This window comes from Chelonia mydas, chromosome 6 (assembly GCF_015237465.2).
Source record: "Chelonia mydas isolate rCheMyd1 chromosome 6, rCheMyd1.pri.v2, whole genome shotgun sequence".
NCBI classification, from domain to species: Eukaryota; Metazoa; Chordata; order Testudines; family Cheloniidae; genus Chelonia; species Chelonia mydas.
Genome location: NC_051246.2, coordinates 118,038,244 through 118,063,842, shown reverse-complemented (window position 1 = coordinate 118,063,842; position 25,599 = coordinate 118,038,244). Strand labels below are relative to the sequence as shown.

General features: G+C 41.8%; 1 protein-coding gene across 1 annotated transcript in view; it reads left to right on the top strand.

Annotated features, from left to right (window-relative positions):
- Positions 1 to 25,599, top strand: part of SYNE2 (spectrin repeat containing nuclear envelope protein 2) — a 265,942-nt gene that overhangs the window by 168,250 nt on the left and 72,093 nt on the right. The window contains exons 71-86 of the mRNA XM_037901108.2: positions 1,441 to 1,576; positions 2,721 to 2,852; positions 3,378 to 3,530; positions 3,789 to 3,998; positions 9,155 to 9,256; positions 10,383 to 10,502; positions 10,688 to 10,888; positions 12,029 to 12,202; positions 12,759 to 12,890; positions 14,428 to 14,624; positions 15,448 to 15,580; positions 16,284 to 16,466; positions 16,946 to 17,095; positions 17,940 to 18,116; positions 19,441 to 19,596; positions 22,025 to 22,177. Of these exons, the coding sequence (XP_037757036.1) occupies positions 1,441 to 1,576; positions 2,721 to 2,852; positions 3,378 to 3,530; positions 3,789 to 3,998; positions 9,155 to 9,256; positions 10,383 to 10,502; positions 10,688 to 10,888; positions 12,029 to 12,202; positions 12,759 to 12,890; positions 14,428 to 14,624; positions 15,448 to 15,580; positions 16,284 to 16,466; positions 16,946 to 17,095; positions 17,940 to 18,116; positions 19,441 to 19,596; positions 22,025 to 22,177 (2,509 nt within the window). The remainder of the gene's footprint in view (positions 1 to 1,440; positions 1,577 to 2,720; positions 2,853 to 3,377; positions 3,531 to 3,788; positions 3,999 to 9,154; positions 9,257 to 10,382; positions 10,503 to 10,687; positions 10,889 to 12,028; positions 12,203 to 12,758; positions 12,891 to 14,427; positions 14,625 to 15,447; positions 15,581 to 16,283; positions 16,467 to 16,945; positions 17,096 to 17,939; positions 18,117 to 19,440; positions 19,597 to 22,024; positions 22,178 to 25,599) is intronic.

Genomic DNA, 25,599 nt, shown 5'->3' with positions numbered 1-25,599 from the left:
CAATTAGCCTGTGGTTATCACCAAGGCGAAGAGTATTCAAAATATTCAAAAAAGGACTGGACACTTATATGGATAATGAGAACATCCAGAGTTAGAATAGTAAGGATTTTTAAAAAGGGAGTTTGGGAAGTGATATAATCCCTCGTACGTCAGGGCAGAAGCCAACTTCTAACTGAGTTGAGTTGGAAGAAACTTGCCCTACAGGCATGTTATTGATGCTTTACAATTAATTAATTCCAAATGTGTGCCAAAGTTTTACAATGTATGCACTTATCACCTATAGTTATGTATCCTGTTGCCTTAAGATACATCTACATTTAGGCAGTGTGTAGAGTACAGACACTGCACACCCCGCTAGCATGGGTATAAATAGAAGCACAGAGAATGAGGCATGGCTTGAGTGAATAGAATAGAGTGCCCTACATGCCTGACCCCCTAGGTATCTACCCTACACAGCTCTCTACCCACCCAAACAGTGCCTTCCTTGTCTACCCTGTTATTTTTAGCAGGGTAGCCTCCTGCTGCCTCCCCTGCCGGGGCCTTTCCCTGCTGCAGTGAAAGTCTCTGGCAGCAGGCAAAAGCTCAGGCAGAGGGGAAAGACTCCTGTCGGAGCCCTTCCCGCTGCCGGAGCCTTTCACTGCAGCATGTAGCTACACATGTAGTGCCTGTCCTGTACCTGCCACTGTAAGTGTAGACACAGCTTCAGCCTTCTGCTGTGCTGCATTTCATTCTGCCCCAACACTGTATGCTACATCATTCCCATGCTTTTAAATGTCTGTGGTGCTGCTTAGAAGGTTATGCTGATGGTAATTAAAAATAATACATCACCTGACAGCCATGGAGTATAAATATGCACTGAAGGCTTTTCTCTATCATAATAGTATTGTTTAAAAAACCCACTATCTTTTATTTCACCTCTTTAACACAACATTTGGTGATAAGCTAGTACTGAATGAAAGGGAAAGCTTGAAGGAAGATTATTCTTATTAGTTATTATTTCTGTTGTGCCAACTGTATGCTAAGTACTATACAGGCATGTGGAGGTACGGACCCTACCCGCAACGAGCTGACAGTTTAAGGCCCCTGTCCTGCAAGGATATGAGTAGAAGCTTAAATTTACATGCTGGAGTCATCTCACTGAATTCAAGAAGTCATTGAAGGCAGTGGGAGTGTTCACAATGCATAAAGTTAAGCATGTATGTAAATCTTCACAGGATTGTAGCCTAAGTGGATAACAAGCAAAACAAAAGTGGGAGGAAAGGGAGTGGCAAAAAAATGTGATTAAGGGTGAGGCTAAATTCACACATTCTGTTGGTTTTACTGTGGGTATATGTGGGGAAGGAGGGTAGGTTAAGGGAGATAATTCTATACACACAGTTGTAACAATCTACTGATATGCTAATCTTTCCTTGTTCTTATGATCATGTTCCCCGAACACAGCAGTAACGTACCTATCCCAAGGAGTGACTTTGCTGGTCCATTTTTAAAGGACCAGACTGGTGATAAGTGGCAATATTTACAACAAGAGCTGTTTTCTACGATGAAGTCTCCTCTGTGTCAGCTTGCTGACCCTCAGGTTCGTTTATGTTCCTTCCAATACAAAATAATTATTACCTCTAATATGTGCTCCTTACTCAGATACGGCAAAGGCATAAATGAATACATTTTGCTTTCTGTATCATCATATTGTCTCTCTTAACATCATTAAATAATTGAAAACTGTGTCATAGCTATCCAATTGAAATCGTGATTTATAGTAGTCAGTGGTATCGTTACCAGGCATTTTTAGTATTACTGTTTCTCTCGCTCATCCTTGAAAGCCATTATGAGTAGTCATTAGTGCTTTTCTTTAAGTTTCTGTTAGATGGTGTCACTGCAGTGGTGAGTGTAATAAGTAGCATAGAGGCCATCTAGATGAATTCTTGTATTACATGGTTAGGCCTGATGCTGTCTTTTTTTATTTCAGCTGGGATTTTCAAAGAAGCCTAGGGGAGTTAGGTGCGCAACTCCTAGCCTTAATTAAATGATTAGATAGAAATTAAAGCCCAGTTCTTGCAGATGCAAACAATGATCTCAGGGACAAATTCTGTCCTGACATTCACCATTGCGGGACTCGATTGTCCTCTATGAGGACGTACATGGTGTATGTCAAAGCCAAAGTTTGGGCTATAGGGATTGAAGATTATTAGTATGACTTTGCAGGTTTTTACTGTGTGAGAACATGAATAACTTGTACTTTTGTCAATTTTGTTCGTTGGTATTAAAAAAAAATTAGTAACTACAAATAGGCTGATATTTTGTGTTCTCAGAAATGATTCCATTACATGGGACAATATCAGTTACTCAAGGAGGGTCATGAGTGGTGAAGGACTGGGACATGCAGTCCTCACTCAGGGAGAACTCAAACAGAAGTAAACAGGGGGGTTGCCTTACTGAGGACTGCAGCCTGTAGTTTTGAAAGACTGAAACTCACAGGGCTATGTTCTCAGCCAGAGGCCGAAGTAGCACCTTTGCGTGCACAAAAATAGGTTTTTGTGGATGCAACAGGTATGAAAACCTTTTTGCAGGTGAGCTTCCTTCCTGTTAGTGAAAATGTGACCCATAGGATCCAGATGGTGTTATTTTAATTTTTTGTTTTAAAAAGAATATTATGTAGCAGTATGGTTCCATTTTTAATCTGAATCATTAATCTAACTGTAATTTGCTTTTCCAAACGTTAGATTACAACAAAACTGAATATTCTGCCGAGAGGTGCTGTATGTAGCATTAGAACCCCAACTGTTGAGGAACTGAAAACCTACACCATGCAGCTTGGAGATCTAAGCCAAGAAGCAAATATTGTGCAGACACAGGTACAAATCACGTGCTCTGTTATTCCAAAAATGACAAGGACTTCTAGAAAGCTAGACATAGCTTTAGCACGATGAAGCACAGCTAGTCAGTAACCATGTTCCCCAAAACTGAGTGTATTATAGAGGCGGGCTTTGGTCAGGTTCTTAATGCACTGCGGAATCAGGTCTGGATTTTGAGAAGCAGCTTCTCATTTTTCAACCCCAACATTAGCTATTGCCCTGATGCAAACATTTGCTGGCACAAGTGATGTCATTTGTACATCAAAATTGCAACAGTAGATAACGGGTCATGTTACTGACTTCGGTTGAGTCTGCAATATTGCATGGGTACAAAATAAAAGGTTAGGGTGAGGACTGTTTCCAAATCAGCCATTCAGTATTTTACTACCTCTGTTTATTACTAATAGCATGAGTTAGATAATATTTCACTGTTTTACACACATTTCTTTAGTCAATGTTCTTGCTCAGTATCATCTCTGACTTGGTTGGAAGCTCTGAAAAATGCTATAACTTGTCTTCATCCAGGAAAATGGGGCCGGGGAAGCGTCCTTAAATTTGGACAGAAAGCTCTTTGAGCTGCTTTTGGCGATCAGTCAGTGTTTGAACAACATGGAAGAGATGTTAAACACCTGCGTGCTCTCCAGTGAAGAGGCTGCTGTGCAGCAGGGACTGTGTGAGGTAAGCGCACCAAAGCGTAGATGGATGGGCATCAGTGGGTTCCTGTTACAGTGAAATAGATAGGTCTCCTCTCTCACTTACACTGGTGTAAATCAGGAGTAACTCCACAAAGTCAGTGGATTTACACGGAGAAGGTGAATCAGGCCCATTATATTTGAGTAAAAGTAGCAACCTGAGTCCTGCTGGTGTTTTTAAAAGTTGAATCTTCCTCTAACAAGGACCATTTTCACTAGCCTTCTCTTCTTTTCAATCCTTTAGACTCTCTCTCTAGAGCTGCAAAAACTTCACACAGATATCAGAGATAAAAAGGATGATCTTTTAAAGTCTATTACTTGTGCCGATGGAAGTACTGATGTATTCTTCGAGTGCTTTAACAACTTACAAGCCCGGCTGGAACTAACTCAAACTGCTGCTGCTTCTAGAAGCAAATCAATGAAAGCTGGGCTGGATCACAGTAGTAATTATCAGGTACTGTACAGCTGAATGCATGTCTTGTTTCACAGTATCTATTAGACGTGTTAGTGTTAATGCATTTTGGATTATAAACGAGCAGTATACAATGGACGTTAAAAAAAAAAAAAAAAAAGGGGCAAAAAAAAACCCACCAGAAAAAGCTTTTTCTAGCTTATTGCAGATTTCAGGTACATCTAGGAGTAAATCCTGTCATGTCCCTACTCCCTACAGTGATAGTTGCATTGGGCTCTGAGCACAGTAGACATGTGTATGCAGAACGAGGAGGGAAGCAACCTGGGACCCCATGCAGGGGGTTGTCATTCCTCTGCAGAGACACTTGTTGCACGCTAACATGCAGTAGGCTATGCATATAGGAGGGGGCTGGAGGCTTGCTTCTGTCAGTTGAGGGTGCAGGAGCAGTGGGAGTTATTGCAGTTCTGAAGGCAGCATTAGCCACTGCAGACTGTCTTATGGGGAGGATTCCTTCTCCTCAGATCAGTCTACACTGGCACCAGGGCACTATGGGCTATGCACTGGGGACAGATTTAGCTCGTAATGCTCACTGTATCTTGTTGGTGTTTTTCTTGCTATACTTTGCATGTGCCACAGTACTGGGTGTCATAATATTACAGTCTTTATTCTTCTGTGAAAGAGGGGAAAGAGTGATGTGAAATGTTCTGAAAGTACCCAAGACAAGTAGATAAAAGCAATTATTCTGGGTAATATCCAAGATCCTATAGAATGTTAACCCCAAAAGGCTGTGTTTCCGTAGGAACAGTGTTGTGATTTTTGTTATGAAATATATGGGCCTCATCTGTCCCTACTCAGGCAGACTCCTACTGAAGTGAGCAAAACCAAAGGAAAGGCCTCAGGATTTGGCTTACTATGTTCAAACAAAGCTCCTGAGTCCCCACTGTTTGAGTATAAATGTAGATACTTCAGTGCTAAATTTCCCTTGCTACGGGGAATATTTGATCTTGTATCAAAATACAAGGGGAACCAATCCTGCAGTCCATGCTCAGGCAGGCTTATCATTGATCTCAACAGGGCTGCTGTACGGGGCTCATTTTCTTCAGAGCAGGTGATTTTGTACCTCCTTTTGTATTTCATAGATTTTTAAGACCAAGAGGAACCATTAGGATCCTCTGATCTGACCTCCTGCATAAGAAGAACAGTAAGAGGCCAAAAGAAAAGGAGTACTTGTGGCACCTTAGAGACTAACCAATTTATTTGAGCATAAGCTTTCGTGAGCTACAGCTCACTTCATCTGATGCATGAGGCCAATATGGCTTCATCAGGAGCTCTTTAATGACCTGAAAATCAAAAAGGAATCCTACAACAAGTGGAAACATGGACAAATTGCTAAGGAGGAGTAGAAAAGAAGAGTGCAAGCATGTGGGAATGCAGTGAGAGAGACTGAGGCACAAAATGAGTTACACATACCAAAGGACATAAAAGGCAATAAGAAGAGGTTCTATAAGTACATTAGGAGCAAGAGAAAGATAAAGGAAAGTGTAGTTGTGCTACTTAGTGGGGAAGGAGAGCTTATAATGGGGATAACACCAACAAAGATGTGGTGTTTAATGTCTATTTTGCTTCAGTCTTCATTAAAAAGATTAATTGTGAACAGGTGCTTAACACAGTTAATATTAACAACAAAGGGGGAAGGAACACAATCTGGATAGGGAAAGAACAGGTTAAAGAATATTTAGATTAGTTAGATGTATTCAAGTTGGCAGGTCCTGACAAAATTCACCCAAGATTACTTAAGAAACTAGCTGAAGCAATCTTGGAACTGTTAGCTATTGTCTTCAAGAACTCAATATGACGCTCTCCTTAGGGCAGCTCAGAACCGAAAGCCACTGTGTTACCCCTCTACCTAAGCAAGAGTGAGCTTTGCTGGAGATTAGACTATGTGTCAGCTCCCTACCACACTAGTTTGTCCAATTCACCAGCAAACTCCTCAATACTGCCAGTCTTAATTTTGCCTTGCAGGTAATGATCAGTGAACCCCAGTTCCCAAGTAGTTCTCTGTAGTGTCCAGTCCCTCTCACTGGACACTCACAGAAATTATTAAGTTCTCTGCCTGCAAAGAGACAGTGTACGCACTAGCCTGTTAGGTTATCTGAGGACTCACTCTATACTTCAATATAACGACACTGAGATGGTTTATAGTAAAACTAAAAAGAAGTTTATTAATAAAGAACAAAAAAGAGAAAAACGGACAGATATGGTTACAAACAAAGCAAAACATTATTTCTAGTGACTAAAACTTAATTTTGGGAAGTTGCAGTCTTTGCTTAGTCAGTTTTTTCACTTATATCAGGTTACCAGCATTTCCAGCACGCCAGGCCAGAGGATCCAATCTCCACAGTCAGAGGGTGCTGTTCCCTTTGTTCTCCTCTTCATATAGTCCAGTAAACCTCTGAAATGTATTTTTGCAAAGTAAACCCAGACCCTGTTAGGGTGTAGAAGCTGTACTGTCTTCCTCATCCTCTGGTCAATTTTGCTTTTTTGATTGGCTTAATCGTTTTGTTTACCTTAGATGTAAATGTACTTCCATTGTATCTGGCCTCACTTTGCTAAATTTTGCTCAGTTTAGCTCAATTTACATTGGAGATACAGGCAAACAGGTGAAAAAACATTCCTTTGTCAATGACAAGCTTGTTTATCCTCTCTACTCAAATTGTGTGGTCCGAACATAGTTTAGTAACATATTTCCAGCACACATACATAATTCTTTACACACTAAGTGGACATAAATCATGCAATAATATTAATGACCAGCAAGTCACCTGTTTTTATATGATATCTTACAGGACACTGCTTGGCTATGTGTTCTGACAACAGTGTATTGGGTGTGCCCTTTGCCAGTTGGCATACAGAGGGCCTTAGGGGCATACTCATGGAGGATGGGTGAGGTCCCAGAGGACTGGAGAAGGGCAAACGCTACCTATCTTTAAAAAAGGGGAACTAAGAAGACTTGGGGAATTAAAGACCAAACAGCCTAACTTTGATACCTGGAAAGATATTGGAACAAATTATTAAACAATCAATTTGTAAGGATCTAGATGATAATAGGGTCATAAGTGATACCCACCATGGATTTGTGAAGAACAAATCATGCCAAACCAACCTGATTCCCTCCTCTGACAGGGCTGTGGATTGGGGGAAGCAGTAGACATGATATATCTTGATTTTAGTAAGGCTTTTGACACAGCCCCAAAGGACATTCTCGTAAGCAAACTAGGGAATTGTGGTCTAGATGAAATTACTATAAGATGGGAACAAAACTGGTTGCAAGACTGTACTCAAAGAGTAGTTATCAATTATTCTCTGTCTAACTGGCAGGCTATGTCTAGTGGGGTCCCATGAATCATAGAATCATAGAATATCAGGGTTGGAAGGGAACTCAGGAGGTCATCTAGTCCAACCCCCTGCTCAAAGCAGGACCAATCCCCAACTAAATCATCCCAGCCAGAGCTTTGTCAAGCCTGACCTTAAAAATATCTAAGGAAGGAGATTTCACCACCTCCCTAGGTAACACATTCCAGTCTTTCACCACCCTCCTAGTGAAAAAGTTTTTCCTAATATCCAACCTAAACCTCCCCCACTGTAACTTGAGACCATTACTCCTTGTTCTGTCATCAGCTACCACTGAGAACAGTCTAGATCCATCCTCTTTGGAACCTCCTTTCAGGTAGTTGAAGCAGCTATCAGATCCCCCCTCATTCTTCTCTTCCGCAGACTAAACAATCCCAGTTCCCTCAGCCTCTCCTCATAAGTCATGTGTTCCAGTCCCCTAATCATTTTTGTTGCCCTCCGCTGGACGTTTTCCAATTTTTCCACATCCTTCTTGTAGTGTGGGGCCCAAAACTGGACACGGTACTCCAAATGAAGCCTCACCAATGTCGAATAGAGGGGAACGATCACGTCCCTCGATCTGCTGGCAATGCCCCTACCTATACATCCCAAAATGCCATTGGCCTTCTTGGCAACAAGGGCACACTGTTGACTCATATCCAGCTTCTCGTCCACTGTAACCCCTAGGTCCTTTTCTGCAGAAGGTCTGCCTTGGGTCTGGTACGATTTTATATTTTCATTAATGACTTGGATAATGGAGTGGAGCCCATGTTTATATAATGTGCAGATGACACCAAGCTGGGAAGCGTTGCAAGCACTTTGAAAAGCAGGGTTAGAATTCAAAAGGACCTTAGAAAATTGGAGAACTTAGTCTGAAATCAACAAGATAAATTGAATAAAGACAAGTGCAAAGTACTTCACTGAGAGAGGAAAAATCTAAAACTTGAATATAAAATGGGGAATAGCTGGTCAAGCAGTAGTACTGCAGAAAAGGATCTGAGGGTTATAGTGGATCACAAATTGAATATGCGTCAACAATGTGGTGCAGTTGTAAAAAAGGCAAAAATCATTCTGGGGTGTATTAACAGGAGTGTCGTATGTAAAATCTGAGAGGTAATTGTCTTGTTTTACTTGGCAGTGGTGAGGCCTCAGCTGGAGTACTGTGTCCAGTTCTGGGTACCACATTTCAAGAAAGATGTGAACAACCTGGAGAGAGTCCAGAGCAACACAAATGATAAAATGTTTAGAAAATCTGGCCTATGAGGAAAGGTTAAAAATAACTGGGCATGTTTAGTCTTGAGAAAAGAAGACAGGAGGGACCTGATAAGTGTTCAAATATGTTAACGGCTGTTATAAAGAGGATAGTGAACAATTGTTCTCCATGTCCACTAAAGGTAGGACAAGAAGTAACAGGGTTAATCTGCAACAAGGGAGATTTAGGTTAGATATTAGAAAAAAAATGTAGCTATAAGGATAGATAAGTACTGGAATACTTTGGAGGTTTTTAAGAACAGGTTAGACAAACACCTGTCGGGGATGGTCTAGGTTTACTTGATCCTGTCTCAGCACAAGGGGCCGGACTAGATGACTTCTCAATGTCCTTTGCAGCCCTATGTTTCTATGATTAATACAGACTGTAGAATTTCACCCAGTGATTCCTACATCGAGCCCAGAGCATGTAAAAAAAAGAGTGATCAAAGTGCCATGATGAATCACCATTCAAGTGTCTTTTCACTGTATGAGATTTATCACTGCCATTTGTTATTGAGTACACTTCTGAGTTAGCTCCTGTTGTTATCTGTTCACAGAATGAAGTCAGGATGTTGTATGATCAGTTAATTGAGAAAAAATCTACTCTGCAACAAACCTTGAATGCAATACGTGGGCATAATGTTGCTGAACAGCTTCAGGTAATTAACTCAAAATACTAAGTTAAGGCAAAATTATCTAGCAGTGGACAATATTGCCTGGTTTGTGTCTGTGGTTTTGTTTTTAAAATGTGAGAAACAATTTCATATTTTCTAAGGGCTGGCTCATGCTGTCAGGTCTGCAAATGTGGGGGAGAAGGCCGAATGAACCACTCCCCATACGCACACATACACTGTGCCCCCATGCAACAGCAGGGCTTGATTGCAGTCCTGGCACTAGTTGAAACACAGGGCTCACTCGCTCTTTGACTCCCTTGGGGCGCAAGTCACCCCAGCCAGGCAGGTTAGGGCAGAGAGGAAGCAAGACAAGATACACAAAAGCACAAAATACAGCCCTTTATATGTAACAGCCTTAATTAGAATGTCCCTTGAGCTTCCCCTTATGGGAGAGGGGACACTAGTATTTATTTCAGACCTCCCCAGCAGTATAAGTATTCACATAAGGAATACCTAATAAACAGATGTTAACAAATGCAACAATTGCCATAGCATTCGTAGTATGGTACATGAATCAATTAACCTACCTTCTCCTAGTTAAGGGCTTAAAAGACCCTAAGGAAGGACAGACAAGATGACAAGATAGTTAAACTGAGGGCAGATTGCATGCCCTTTCCAGAACATACAACAGCTGCCTACCCCTCAGAGTTGTTCTCTCACCTATCCAGCTAAATCTGAAAATCATACGAATCTAAAACTTCCCTTATTTCAGAGAACTCCCTACACCAGGTCTCTTGTGTTCACTGGAAAACAAAATTCTGCACCCTCAGAGGGTGGTGATGTGTTTTTATTTTGACGACTACTGATTTAGTAAAAATAACTGCGTGGCCCAGTACAGAGGACACTGACCTGGGAGATCTGGATTATTTTACTGGCTCTGCTATTGGCTGACTGTATGACCTGGGGCAAGTCACTTTCCTTCTGTTTCCCCTGTCAGTCTTGTCTATTTAGATTGTAAGCTTTTGGGGTAGGGACTCTTTCACTGTGTGTTTGTACAGTGCCTAGCACAATTAAGTCCCGATCTTTAACTGCTATCATAATACTAATAATAATAGTGTAAAACCTAAAGGAGCAAAATTACACTTAATTCCTTATTATATCTTCTATTCAGAAAACTGATTCATATACGTTGGAGCTACACAACTTTGAGACCCAAATAGCAAAACTGAGAGATCATGGGGAGAGATTTCAATTACCTGTTGCTCTGATCCATGAAGTTTATAAATTAGAGGTAAGAATACAGAGCAATCAACATTCTATCCTGCAAGATTTGACTCTTCAAAATAAGACACTTTAGCAGTGAAAGGTGTAGGGCCATCTGGCGCTATATGATACTCTAGAAATGGTGCGCGCAGGTCTCTATGTTGGTTTATACCTTGCAAGAAATAAGCTCATTGAATTTTGTTTAATTCCTAGGATGTTCTGAATGACACTTGGGGGGTTCTGAGAGCCAAGTATATGGAACTAAACTCTCCTTTCATCAGCGAGAGCCAATACGAAGGCTTGATTCGTGGGTTGGCAGAATTGGTAGACATTGGACGAGAGAAGCTTGCTCAGGACTCAAAACAGCTAGCCAAAAGTAGAGCTACTTTACAGTCTCACCTGGAAAATCACAAGGTACAGCACATGCAATGCAGCATGGCTCAAATCGTTGCAGAGTATGACGTTCTGTGACTGACTTTTCTCAAATATCATTGCTGAGTAGTTATTGCTACTTCTCCTAGCATAAGAGAGAGTCTGAGGTACTTGAAGTCAATGCAGTAAATATTCTGAGATAGATAGGATGGTTTCAAAAACAATAAATAAAGAGGCCATTTTCATGCTGCTGGGCTTTTTTTTTTTTTCTACTCTGCTGATTGGTTTGTTGCCAAGGGTTTTGCTGCTGTTGTTGTTTGGTCACCTCAGGGGACTGGGACGTGAGTGGGGAGGGGACGGCACTGAAAACATTTTCCGCCCCAGCTGGCAAAACAAGTATGGTTGCTCCTGGATGGAATCTCACAATTTTGGGGACCTCTTTGGAACAGGGGTCTGGGTTTGCTGATCCATTTATCCCTGGTTCGAGCTACCTCAGAATGTATCAAAGTGTCCGGAAGATGTTTTATTTTATAGCCAGTATTTTTTAAATCTGTGGTAAAGTTAATTAAGGAACACTGTACAGTCTAGTGGAGTGAGCAGGGATATGGGCATAGGGGCTCCTGCGTTCTGCTACTAATTATCAACTTTCTGTGTGACTTTGGGCAAATCTCTCTGGGCTAGACCATAGCTTTTAGCCACTGGGATGAGCAGGTGATGGTATGGAGCTTTCCCTATGAGCAGCCCAGTGTGTCAATGTGACCAGCACGCTCTGGATCTGCTTTGTCCCCTTCCTCTATGCACCTCCCTGTCCAATTTGGGTGCTGAGCTCCTGGGATCATGGAGAAGGAGCATTTGCTGTTTCATTGGGTGCAGGGACTGCACTTGTGACAAACTAGTTGAGCTCCCCAGCCCTGCAATCCCATAAAAGGTCCTACCCCAATCCATCCCTTAACCACTCCTTACTTCAGTTAACATCACTGTAGAATAATGAATATTATTTACCTGGTTCATCGGTGTGTTTGAAGTCCTTGGATGAAACAGTATATAATGAATGCAAAGTGTCATTATTATTTATGATTAAAATCACAACAGATGTCCTCACGTAATACAAAGAATCTGATGGAGCACTTGCTATAAAACAGAAAAATAGGCTTGAAACATGTAACAGTGTTGTTTTTTCAGGGCTTTTTTCACAAGCTCATCGCTCATATGCTTGTTGTGCAATCGTATTCCAAGAAGGTGACTCCTGCTACATTACAAAAAAAAGAGAAATTCTGGACTGAGCTGGTGGAAGACGTCAGATCGCTGGAACAAAAGGCTTCCCAATATGGCATACACTTAGAGAGTTTATTAAAGGTAATGGATTAGAATAAACCTGGTATGGAAAATGGAACCCTTTCTATGCTAGAGATACTCTGCCCAGCAGCTGCCTACTACCCATGTCTGTTTGAGGGCAGTGACCGACTGTTCACATTCAGTTTTAGCAATTCATCTCTTTCCCCTCAAATTTGGAATTTAAACACCGTCCCTCCCTCCAGCATGAATGTGAATTCCTGTAACATGCCTGTGGTACTTTCTGAACACCCAGACTGAGAATAAAGACCTGTGTGGCACAGAAATACCAGTAGTACATTAAAATGAAAAAAAGTTTTAAAAACCTAAGTTTCTTTTTAAAAAAATCATAAATAGTTTTTGAGTGAGAAATCACCTGTGTGTTAACTGGAATTCTCAGTTTTCAGATCACATAGAAGCTACTCTTTAATACATGTTCTCTCTATACTCTTGTTTTGACGTTCTGTTTTGTTGGTTGAACTAAGAATAATATGTAAGTGTTAAAGCATCAGCATTTTCAATGTTTAGCACAAGCATAGAACAAGAGGTACACTACATTAACATATGCCGTGTGTTTTAGGAATGGTCAGAATTTGATGAGGACTATGTACCTTTCAACAAAGAATTAGAGGCGCTTGCTTCTGCAGTACCTTCTGTGAATTTGGTAGACGAGACAGAAGAAAGATTAATGGAGAGGATTACACTTCTCCAGGTATTTTTATTTATTTCTGTTTAATCACTTTTTTTTGGTAGGATCAAGGTACACTGTATATGGCAAAAATACTGTTTTAGAAATATCTGCTTAGCACATGCTTAATGTCCTCCAAACAGGGTCCTTCTCATCTCCCTTTTAGCCAAGGTAGCAACTGTAGTCTGTGCCCAAACTTAAATTTCCATATGAAAATAAAACTTTTTATACCTTTTAAAAGTACCGGGGAGAGGGGTAGTTTCAATTAGTTCATTTACGAAGAGAGTCCCTACAGCTGCTCTAAAAGCTGGCATTCAAATACATACTCCAGTGATACACAATGATTATGAGCCTGATTCAATTCTCACCCATGTGAGGTGAGAATCAGGCCAGTGTTTCCAAATATTTGAGCTGCTCTTTGTAGTGAAAATTCTATCAACCTCTTCCAAAATTCTGGGAAGTACAGTTAAATCACCTTGAATTCTCTTCTTTTCCAAGGAAAATAAAGTTAGTTTTCTGGAGAAAGGCAGATAGACATTTAATAATTTGTTCCAAATATCAGAGAAGTGCTGTGTATCTGAAGGCAGAACTGCACCCTATCTTAGGACGATACAGTTCTTCAGTTAATATAAATGAGTTTAAAACACATGATGTATCCGTTAATATGTTTGTCTGCTGGTGCTCCTTAGACTGAGTGGTATATGCTTAGGGCTGATCCCCATTCCTGGGAAGTCTTTCCGTTGTCTTCTGAGGGCTGAGGCTGAAAGTGTGGAAGACTAACCTACCTTTACTGAAGAGGCTTGTTTGTTTCTTGGACTCATTTCTGTCAGGAGAAGGAACGATTTTAGGTTGAACACAGCATGTACTAAAAACAGAATAGTTCCAGATTTGCATATTATACCACCTAAAACAGTGGTGGAAGTTAATTGTTTTTTGTGCCAGCACTTGGCTTTTGCACTCTTCAGGGAGTATGTTGTATTCGATCTCCCATACGCTTGTGTCCATAGTGAGTCAAGTTTGTAAACTTCGACCCTGTTTGCCTGCATTCTGTTTGTTTGTTTTTTTCACTACTGCTTGATTTTGTGCATGGCTATTTAATTGCAAATAAATCCTTTTACCAACCCAAGAATATTTTGTGTGTAAAAAGGAGTGTTTTCGGACTCCATATTTATGTAATGCCCTTATAGAAGTCCATAATCCAAAGTAAACAAATGGATATGAGATTATTCGGCACTGAGAAGGAATGACTTTATCAAAATCATGAACTAACTATGATGAACACAGGTGGCATAGATTATCATTTGAATTTGTATTATGAGATGCCTCAAATGGGCCACAATAATTATGTTTCATGTGGTGGAGCCATGTCATGCTATTTCATGACATGTCAAGATACATCACAAGGTAATATGAAAAATAACTTGTGTCTCCATTATTCTGACCGCTCTTCATAACGGAAAATAAAATAAATGCCAGTTGTGAGAATAAAATGCATGTTTTAATAGCCATATTTCTCTTTTAAAATATGTTGTTGTTGTGCAAAATACTTATACTTTGCTAGCAAACCAAAAGAAACATTGATGAAAAACATGCCAGACTTTACCAGATGGTGAAGGAAGGGAAGAAATTGATGACTGTTGTGAGCTGTCCTGAATTAGTAAACCAAATTGGGAAACTAGAAGAACTGTGGTTGTCCTTAACCAAAAAAGTTGGCCATGAGCTGCACAGACTTCAAACATTACTCAAACTCTTGGTCAGGTAAGTTTTTAGTCAAGGGCGAATTAGGGTTAGCCACTGCTATTTGGGGTTTCTCACATATTCGTCAATACCCATATTTCCTGAATCATGAGATCAAAGTTATTAAACTACAGAGTTTGTGCATCTGTTTGTAGAAAACAAAAGTCCGATTATGGTCAAAAAAGTGACTATTTAAAAAAATGTCATCTTCTTACTGAACAGATCTGTTCCCTGTGTGTAGTCAGTCATATCTACTTACTTTATGATAAAAACGTCTTTACTCCTATTGGCACTGCAAGGCCGACATCTCTAGAGGAGAGTGAGCTGGATTCTATTCTGACTTGCATATCAAAATTGTTAATTAAAGTGCAGATTGCGCTCCCCTGATCTGCACATGGAGGGTACCCACTGGAGTTGTGCTGTCAAAGACCAGGGGCTGGTGTCTGGGCCAGTGTGAAGACATTGCCTCTTCACAGATGATCCAGGCCTCCATATGAGATCCATATGCAGTTGTGTGGTTAATACAGGAAGAGAGCCTTTTGAGACTCAGAAGCTCTAAGGCTGTTTCACAGGCCATAAATATGTTGATTATTTCTCCAATCAACATGTGTATGCTTTCAGCAGAACAGAGTTGTCATATATCAGTTCTGTGCTACTGCAGTGATTCTGTCTGAGGTGGAGGGCGGGAATCCTGGCCTGTATAAACCTGTATAAAGTGCTAGCAGCATACATCTTTAGGTGGATGGAAGGACAATTCTGAGAGGACAAAAGAAATGTGTTATAGACTCTACTAAGGGATTGAGTCATTTCTAGTCCGCTAACCTACTTTGTTTTGTTTCTATAGCTACAACAGAGACTCAGACACGTTAATTGAATGGTTGCAGTCTGCTCAGCAGAGAATGAATTTTTGGAAGGAGCAGTCTCTCAATGTGTCACAAGACCTACATACTGTCAGAAACAATATAGACAGCTTGTTTGTAAGTCAAAAAATTCTGCAGCGTTTAGATGCTAGATAATAATTCCCTACCCCCAATGACATTGCAATGTGGCCAGAATCTGCCAGTAGGGCATAGCCCTGAGTATGAAGTGGGATAGCACTGCACTGCCTCCGGGGTTCCTCTGGGAGGCAACATGTCACAGTCCTGCTGCTGCTATTAAATGGGGGTGAGAGAGACTGGGGGGCTTTAGCTCTGCTGAAGATATTTCTGTGGATGGGTGGATATGAACCAACCGGCACCTCAAAGACAGGGGACAAAGATCTGAAGATCCTGATAGGTGAGAGAGGACCAGCAGATTATTCTCCCCCCCAACCCCCCCAAATAATGGTCAGGAAAGGAAGGAGAGGGTCTTTCAAGACACTGGAGATCCAACCTGAGAATAAAGCACCAAATATAGGGGTCCTGTTCAGTGAAAGGGGTTGTAGGTGGCAGCATACTGGGGATAAAGGATCCTGCAGAAAGATAGAGAAGAAAGGTCTTGGCTGATGCCTGCGTGGCTCAACGTTCCTCTGGGGTTTACTGAGCCCCAACAGGTTTCAAGTTTCCATCAAAAGAGATGAGTTTTACCAGGTTTCAGTTCAACCAGAATTGCAACCCCGTCCAGTCAGTCCCTCCTGTGATTGAGACCCTGTCTGTGTGTTTAAAAAATATATCTATATTTTTAAATCTCTGTATATTTCAGGCATTTTCTAAGGAAGTAGATGAAAAATCATCCTTGAAGTCATCTGTCATAAGCACTGGCAACCAGCTTCTTCATGTGAAACAAATGGATGCTGCAGTGCTTAGATCATCCTTGGCACAGTTTGAACAAAAATGGGCAGAACTGATCACTCAGTTCCCAACCATCCAAGAAAAACTTCACCAGGTAAGGAGGGAATCTCATGTCATTTCTTTGTTTGAGCCAAGCTACGTGCAGAATTATTTTAAAATGTTACTGATGGAATTCAGTCAAGCACTACATAAGGCAGGGGAAGCACTTTTTTCTTTAGGGCTCAATTGCCCATCTGACTCACTTTTGGAACATCCTCAGTATTGTATTGAGGCTTAATTATTACTGTATTTCTACCTAACTCTGCCTGTGCCCGTCAATGTCATATTTTATATAAAGGTTAGTTTCAAGAGGCAATAATAATCTTATCCCAGACTTCTGAGATGTCCAAATTTCTTATTTTAAGTTTGAATGATATCCTAAATTTGAGTATCAGGGTTTACTTGCAAGTTCATACTTAGATAATTACATTATGTGAGGCCTTTTGGGGATAAAGATGTTCTCCTCCTTGATGGTCTGATTTAATATTGCTAGCCAGTTAAGTACAGAAGAATCATTATATACTTGATTTCCAGCTTCAGATGGAAAAGCTTCCATCTCTTGAGGCGATCACAGAAATAATGACATGGCTGACCCATGTGGAACAACAAAGAGAAGATGATGAGGCTACTGTAAATTTGCAAAGTAACGCATCCCAAGTCAAAAACCTTCTTCAGAAATATAAGGTAAATATGCGAGCAGAAGAACGAGTCATTTACAGGGTGCTCAGGTATCACAGTAATGGATGGCAGTACAAGAGCCAGAATAGAATTGAATAGAATATCCATTTATTTCTAGGTTCCTTAGGGCAGCTAATTACTTAGTAGCTCAGCTCGGAACATTAGTGTACTGTTGCAGATTAATCCTGTGCTTCTTAGCACTTTGCATTTTTGTGGTCAGCTTCTTGGTTCTGGTTAACAATTAAAAGTATGTTCCTAGCATTCATATCCTAGGACCCCTGTGCGACAGAATTGACCACTGCCTTGTCTAGTAAATAGCTCTTCAGAATTTTCCAACCGGATAAACTTAAGGATATTTCTAGCTTTCTTCCTGAGGGAGACATGCATCTCATAGGCTCCAAAATATTAGTATCTATATTACCATATCATCCAGTGGCCCCAGTCAGGATGGTACTGTTTGGTGAAAGGACTGTGTCTTCATTAGAAACAACTACAATTTAAGAGAGAGAGAATCTGCTTTCTTTTGCCCAAATCTTCCTGCTTTCAAAGAAAATAAATGGCATTTCCTAGCTGTAGTTAGTATTTACTATTGGGCAGAATCGTCTTCTCTGAAAAGACCCATCTGTGTGAGTAAAGACAAAGCAGGGACCTATCTTAGCCCATGCTGTGTGTCTGTTAGCAGCAGACTAAGGCCACCTTTGATTTAGATAAAGGAGAATGGATCTCTCAGGAAATGCACGGTACTATGGATCAGAATAATAAGTTTTCTCTGAATGCCACAGAATTACATTATAAATCAGCAGTTAATGGAGTTTATGAAATTAATATTGCCATCGTAACTGTTTTTCAGGAATACATGATGGAGATGAACTTTAAACAGTGGATGGTTGATTTTGTTAACCAGTCGCTGTTGCAGATCAGCACTTGCGATGTAGAAAGCAAGCGCTATGAAAGGACAGAATTTGCAGAGCATCTTGGTGAGATGAACCTGCAGTGGCACAAGCTGCAAGGGTCCCTGAACAGAAAGGTTTGCTCCTATTTCGTGGTTTTATATCTTTTTTTTTTTCCTTCCAATGTTGATTACGTGTATTATAATCCTTTGTGCTTCTATGCTACCTTTCCCCCAAGGATCTCAAAGTACTTTCACTTGTGCTCAGTTACGTAACAGTCCTGGAAGGTACAGTAGGTGGGTGTTATCACACCCTGTAAGAAGAGGTATAATTAAGAAATTCAGAACGGGAGAATTTAGATGAATATTGGGGCAGGGGAATCATAATGGTGATCTGTTGAGCTGAAGGAAAGCCATATGGACCCCATGGCTTGAGACATTTAAGATTGAAAATAGTAGGCAGTATATGGTAAGAAACAGTCCTGCGCTGGCAGGTAGATGGCCAAGACCCACTCAGAAGCCACAGGGACAATGATACTGTTTAAAAAGAGGCCAATCCTCCTCCACGTTATGGAACATGATTGAAAACAGGGAGGATGCTAATATATCCCCCCCGTGCCCTGCCTATTTCCATTTAACATATGATGTTGGGACCGCTAAAGCGGCCGATTGGCATATCGCCAGCCACACTCATTTATTATGAAGAACTGTGGTCTAGTGGATGAGGCCCAGGCCTGGGAATCAGGAGTCCTGGGTTCTGTTCCCAGCTGTGTGATCGGGAGCAGTTCACTTAACTTCTCTGCCCCCTCTGGAAAATGAGAATGATGGAATATGCTCTCCTTATAGAAGCACTTTAAGATCAATGGATGAAAACCACTCTCAAGGTGCATATCACTATTCTTTATTTTATTATGTATTTACTATATGTTATAGAAAATACATATAAATAAATGCATCAGAGTTATTTCACCCTGGTGAAACTAGAAATAATCTGTGGAACAGGCTCAGCGTTGCGAGGCAGTGTGGCCTAGCAAATAGAACACTGGACCTGGGTTGTGTTCCCAGCTCTACCACCAGACCTTCTGGGTGACCTTGGGCACATCACTTCCCCTCTCTGTGACTCAGTTTCCCCCTCAGTAAAATGGGGATAATGATACTGACCTCCTTTGTACAGCACTTTTAGATCTACTGGTGAAAAACTCTACAGAAGAGCTAGATGATAGTGTTCTGTTAGACTGTTAGAGAATACTTTGGCATACCTAAATATAGAGAAATTATGATGTGAGATATAGAACCAAATAGGGAAAGAGCTATTTACTGTGAATAGGCAGTTGGACACATTCCTGTCCTGCCTGAGTCCTACAAAGGACTCCAACCAAAACAGAGAACTTAAATTGGCGAAACATTTTCAATCTGATATAATTTAATTAAAATGAAATATTTTTAACCCTGTAATTTTCAGATACAAGAATTGGAACATATTTTGGAAACCGTCACTGAAAATGAAAACAAAGCACAAACTCTGAGCAGCTGGCTGGAAGCACAAGGCGAGAGGCTGAAATCTTTGGAAAAGCCAGCGAGTCTAATCTCAGTACAGAACACATTGGAAGACTGTAAGGTAAAAGGTGTTCTTTATGTTGCAGACATTACTCTTAAGACTTTGCTGGGTCTATGCTACAAAAGTCACATAATTTTTATTTTAAATTGGAGGAACCTACCATATTTCTAAAAGCATAGCACAGAGTATCACTTTAATGAAAATATGAAATGCAAAGTTTGATAGGGAGATCAGGGGCCAGATCCTCAGCTGTTCTAAATTAACATGCACCGAATTACAGTGCCTGAAGCTCTGGCACAACATAGATGTGAAATTCCACAGTTGTTTTTTGAACTCTTTTATCCTTGGAATTTCCTGCAACATTACAACAATTCTTAATGTTTTCACTACCTTATTTTGGATTTCTTCTAATGGAAAATATTTCATTTTCATTCAGTTCAGTTCAGCACATTGACAGAAAGATTGATTAGTGTGAAACGTTCTGTGGTGATACTTTGGTTAGGAAGAATAGTAACTCTGTGGTAACTTGGTATAATTCTGCATTAGCATAATATTTCTTCTCTGTTTCTCAAATGGTCCATTTTATCTTTCCCACTTAGTCCTGTTTGCCATCTTTGACCTGTTGATACATGAAGACCTCATTCTATTATTGATGCTGTGAGACTAGCCTCACCACATCATGTCCTGGCACAAATGCAGTCATGCTACTCCAGCCGTAAGGATATTTTAGGGATTTTTCAGTGGGATAGCTCCATCAAAATCAGGACAGGTGGCAGTCATCTGCCAGCTGGTCCCCAATTACTCTTGAAATATTCAGCATCCATTCAGTTCAATATTACCCCTCTATTTTCTCCCATGAAATGTTTGTTATTTTATTACCATGGTTACTTGTATCTCTCTCATATTATGCTGCTATTATTCCCTGCAGTGCTGTATTAATGCAGAGTTACTCATCTATCTGCATTTTCTCTGAAGTGTATTGGGGTGAGACTCTGCCAGCTAGTTAATAAGATACTTTTGGTATCTCTAAAGTACCATATCTGATCATAGCAAGATAAGATTCTACTCTTCGGATGGGTAAAACACTTAATTAAAATTCATTTACTTCATTAAAAATTAAATGAATTTTAAAAAAATTCAAAAAGCTATTGGACAGTGAATCATTAACAGAAAACATGTGCTGACTTAAAGGGCAACATTTTAGTTAAAGGAATTGACCCATTTGGATGTGTGAAACATTCACATGTACTGCTGTGGGGTAGTGATCACCTTAATCACGTTGGGGAGCAGTTCTTCTCACAAGTAGTCCCACTGACTTCAGTGGGACTGCTTCCGAACTCCAGGCCAGATTCATAGATACTAAGGTCAGAAGGGACCATTATGATCATCTAGTCCGACCTCCTGCACAACGCAGGCTACAGAATCTCACCCACCCACTCCTGTGAAAAATCTCTCACCTATGTCTGAGCTATTGAAGTCCTCAAATCGTGGTGTAAAGACTTCAAGGAGCAGAGAATCCTCCAGCAAGTGACCCGTGCCCCATGCTACAGAGGAAGGTGAAAAACCTCCAGGGCCTCTTACAATCTGCCCTGGAGGAAAATTCCTTCCTGACCCCAAATATGGCGATCAGCTAAACTCTGAGCATATGGACAAGATTCACCAGCCAGATACCCAGGAAAGAATTTTCCATAGTAACTCAGATCCCACCCCATCTAATATCCCATCACAGGCCATTGGGCCTATTTACGATGAATATTTAAAGTTCAATTAATTACCAAAATCATGTTATCCCATCATACCATCTCCTCCATAAACTTATCGAGTTTAATCTTAAAGCCAGATAGGTCTTTTGCCCTCACTGCTTCCCTTGGAAGGCTATTCCAAAACGTCACTCCTCTATGCTGGAGGCAAGATCTGAAAGGTGAAGGGAAAGGTGGCTTAAGCTACCTATGCATTCCCCAATGCTAGGGTCAGCCAGGGCTCATGTCAGGCTCAGTGTAAGTTAAAGGAGCCTCAGGACTGCTCTAACCCATGTCAGCTGAAAATGACTTCCTAGTAACTGTTAGGAAGCCAGAGATCCCCATTGTGCAAGATGCTCCTACCTCGCATGCATATGCTGGAGTGGGTAGGAGGGCTGGAATCTGACACAGGGAATCTTCTGCTGCCCTGCTTGAAAAGCTTTCTAGCCCCTTTGCCTGGAGTGGTACAAGTGCTGGCGGAGGATCTGGCTCTCAGTTCCAAATCAGCATGTGCATTCCATGTCGAGGCGAAATGCAGTTTCTTGTGTTCTGCATGTAAGAGACTGCTAATTCACAGACATTTACAATTATTCCAGTTTCCTGAGGCAAACTCATTTCTGCCAGAACTCAATTGCTGTAAGTTTCCCATGGTTAGAAAAACGACATGGGATTGATTTTAAAGAAGAATCATTTGTCTTTACTTTTGTATTGTCACACAGATAAAGATTTTTATCTTTCTTCCCCTTTAGGAGCTAGAAAATCATCTTGCAATTAAATCCAAAGCTCTGGATCAGCTAAAACAGAATTATATGGCTTTGGAAGATGGTGCAAAACAAACCTCAGAAGATATGGCTGTCAGAATGGATAAGCTACATGAAATGAGGAACAGTGTCGTCAGTCAGGTAGAGAACTTTGCATTTACACTTCTCCCCAGGATTTAATCTTAGCAACTGTTCCAAACCCTCTTTGGGAATTTCCAGTATTACTGAGTTGTTCAATGACCAATCCATAGTTAAGGCTGCAGTAGATGTCCCATTCTTCTTAGAGCGCTTGCTCATGTCAATTCCATTCTAGGTGTGCACAATCGTCAGAGATTTTCGCCTTAGCGGTATCCGTAGGGTCAGCTGTGGCACTCCCTTGAGTGCTGCGTCCATGTACTGGTATATAGGCACCACTGACCTTATGCCCTCTCAGTTCCTTCTTACCGCTTGTGACGGGTGGTCAGAGCACCTTGTCTTGCAATCGCAAGATCATTAGCTGTTCTTCAACTGTCCATTATCTGTCTTCATTATATATAGTTTAGGTACTTGGTTAGCCTTTAAATTAAGTGTTGGGTTATTTGGTAGTTAGAGTCCTGGCTGGGACTTCGCCCGGGAGCATGGCATACCCCGCTCTCCTGGCTTCAAACCATGCTCGTCATGCAACAGGCCGATGCTTATTAGTGACCCCCACGACAGTTGTCTGAAGGACGAATCCAGAATCTGTAAGAACTTTTGCCCTAGAACCCAGAAGGAACGAGATATCTGCTTGAGGACTCTCCTCCTGGAGGCTGCACTTCGTCCTGTGTCAGAGCCCTCCCACTCGGATCCCACGCCGAGCACCTCGACATCGGTGTGGCGCGCACTGCTGGCACCAGCTGCCGCCTGCACTGCTCCCCCTCACCAGTGCCGACAAAGCGACAAAAGAAGAGGAGCCCCCTGGCACTGGCATGGAAAGGGGCCTCAGGCAAAGGAACAGTGGCGGGCCATGTTCCCACCCCGGGGCTTCACGGGGATACCGCTGAGGTCAGACCCCTCAGCCCGGCCAGGGATACACCTCCAACTCCCAGGAGCAGCAGGGGACCCTGGCTTCTCAGGCCCTCATTGCTTGGAGCAGCCCAGCTGGCTAAAGAACAAGCCGGCCGACCAGCACCACAGACACTGCACCAGGCACCGGCCTTGGCTAAGGCCCCAACACCTAAAGGCAAGCCGGTCATGGGACTGCCCCACAGGGCAGTGGAGCACCCTCTGTCCCTGGACTGCAGGCGTAGATTCCCATCTCCACAGCCTAGGGCCCTGGCACCACATTCCCCATCTCTGGTCAGAAGGCCCAGGTTCCTGATGCCGCGCTTTCCCCCTACAAGACATGGGACACCAGAGTCAAGACACCAGTCCCCGTACCACCAGTACCGGCAAGTTTCCTGTCAAAGATTGCCATGGCACAAGTCACAGTTGCCAAGATAGTCTCCCAGACGTCAGTCCCCACCAGGCTGGGATTGATCCCGGTTGCGGCACCGGTCTCCATCCCCCCCAGTTCCGCTCGTCAAGCAGGCACCGCTCCTTGCCCTCATCTCACCAGTCTCCGACTAGGGTCAGTCGGCAGACTGAGGCCTCGATGGCTCTGTCCTGGTTGCTGGAAGAACAATGGTCAGATTCGGACTAGGAGGGGTGATTCGCCGCTGACCCACGAAGGTGGCACAGCGCCTGCAGCGATGGCATAGCAGCAGGGACAGTGGCCTGCTCAGTGGCCGTACTGGAACCTGTGGGGCATGCCCATAATGCCAAGCCTGTATTCCCACCAGTCCTCCCGGACTGCCTCGGACAAACCGCCCCTGGCACCGCCAGCACCAGAGTCTGAGAACGGTATCGAATCTGATGTGGGGAGCAGCGCATCGGACTCCAGCACCTAAGGAGCCGGCCCTGGAGAAGGCAGGGGAACCTGGCCCTCCCCCAGCTGTGCACTCGTCATCGTTATCTCCGGACGAAGCAGTGGCGGGTCCCTCCCAAACGGGCAGCCTACAGGTACCGCTAAGGCAAAAATCTCAGACGACTGTGCATGTGGGCACACGCGCGCCTAGAATGGAATGGACATGAGCAACACATCTCGATGAACAACAGTTACAAAGGTAGGTAACTGTTTTTTCTACTTCTTTTTGCTCCATATAGCTTTGGCAAGAACTCTCCTTTTGGCCAAAAAACTATCATGCTTATTCTCATGCCAAAGGAGAACCTGTATGCCAAGTTTGGAAAAAAGAAAAAAAGATCAACCTGTTTTGGAGTCAAATAAGAAAAAATTTACCCCCTTTTACCAGTTTTTTTTAAAAAAGTATCTACATTTTTCTGGTAGCTTAAAGGATTTGGTTGAAAACCTCAAACTTCCTAACTGGATCCACTTGGTCCCTTACTATTCCTATTTGTCCCTGCTCTCTGCTAGAGTCCTGATGGAGACTCTCTGTTCCCAGCAAATCCTTTTCCATCTTCACAGCACTGGGTTCTCCCTCCTCCACTCCCACTGCTTTTTTTAATTCTAAGCAGATCCCTTATAGTTCGCAGTTGCTCCACTCACGTTCCTGTGGATTCCCTTTCCCTCCTCAATGGCTCTCCATAACTTATTCTTAGGCCAATTAACCCCAGCAATGTCATATGTGTATGATAAATACAGCTTTGTGTTTACAATCCATCATATAATATATAATACTATAAGTAATGCAGATAAAGTTAAGGTTGCTCAATGCTTTCCAGTACTTAACTTTGCCAAATTTTAACCATTTTGACTGAAATCTTCCACGTCAGGTGTCTGCTTCAGGCTGATTTTTTAAAATATTTTTTAAGCTTCAGCAGAAATGGTTCAGCTGTTTCTCAGAATGAGATTAGAGAAAATACATTGTTTTGTTCATGTTAAAAACATTCTTCCAACTGTTTTGTTGAGAAGCTCTGGTACACCAATGTTTTGGAACAGGGATTTGAAATTCAGCAATGGGAGGTCACCATGGTGCCAGAGAAGGGCCCTTTTTTTTTTTTTCTTTGCTGGACCAATGAAAGCTCTAATTTGACCCAGTTAAGAATTTGAAAAATCTCCATTCAAATGTGCTCAGTAGAGACTTATTAGAGTTTAGCAGTGAAATTCTCTGACACTTCCATCTGTACTGAACATGCTCCTGCCAAGAGCTACAGGGGCTGAGCAGGACTTTCTGTGCAATTGCTGCTCCCAGCTGCCATGAGCAACCTTAATTTTGACATTTCCTAACGTTTAATTGCTTAACTTTGCAACCCTAATGTTCTTTAAATGTCGGGTTTTTCTGTATGTAACATACAGTAGAACCTCAGAGTTGTGAACACTTCAGAAATGAAGGTTGTTTATAACTCTGACATGTTCATAACTGAACCAAGCGTTAGGGTGGTTCTTTCAAAAGTTTACAACTGAACATAGACTTAATCCAGCTTTGAAACCTTACTATGCAGAACAAAAATGCTGCTTTTCCTTTATTTTTTTAGTAGTTTACATCATTTAACACAGTACTGGACAGTATTTGCTTTTTTTATTGGGTTTTTTTTTTTTTTTTTTG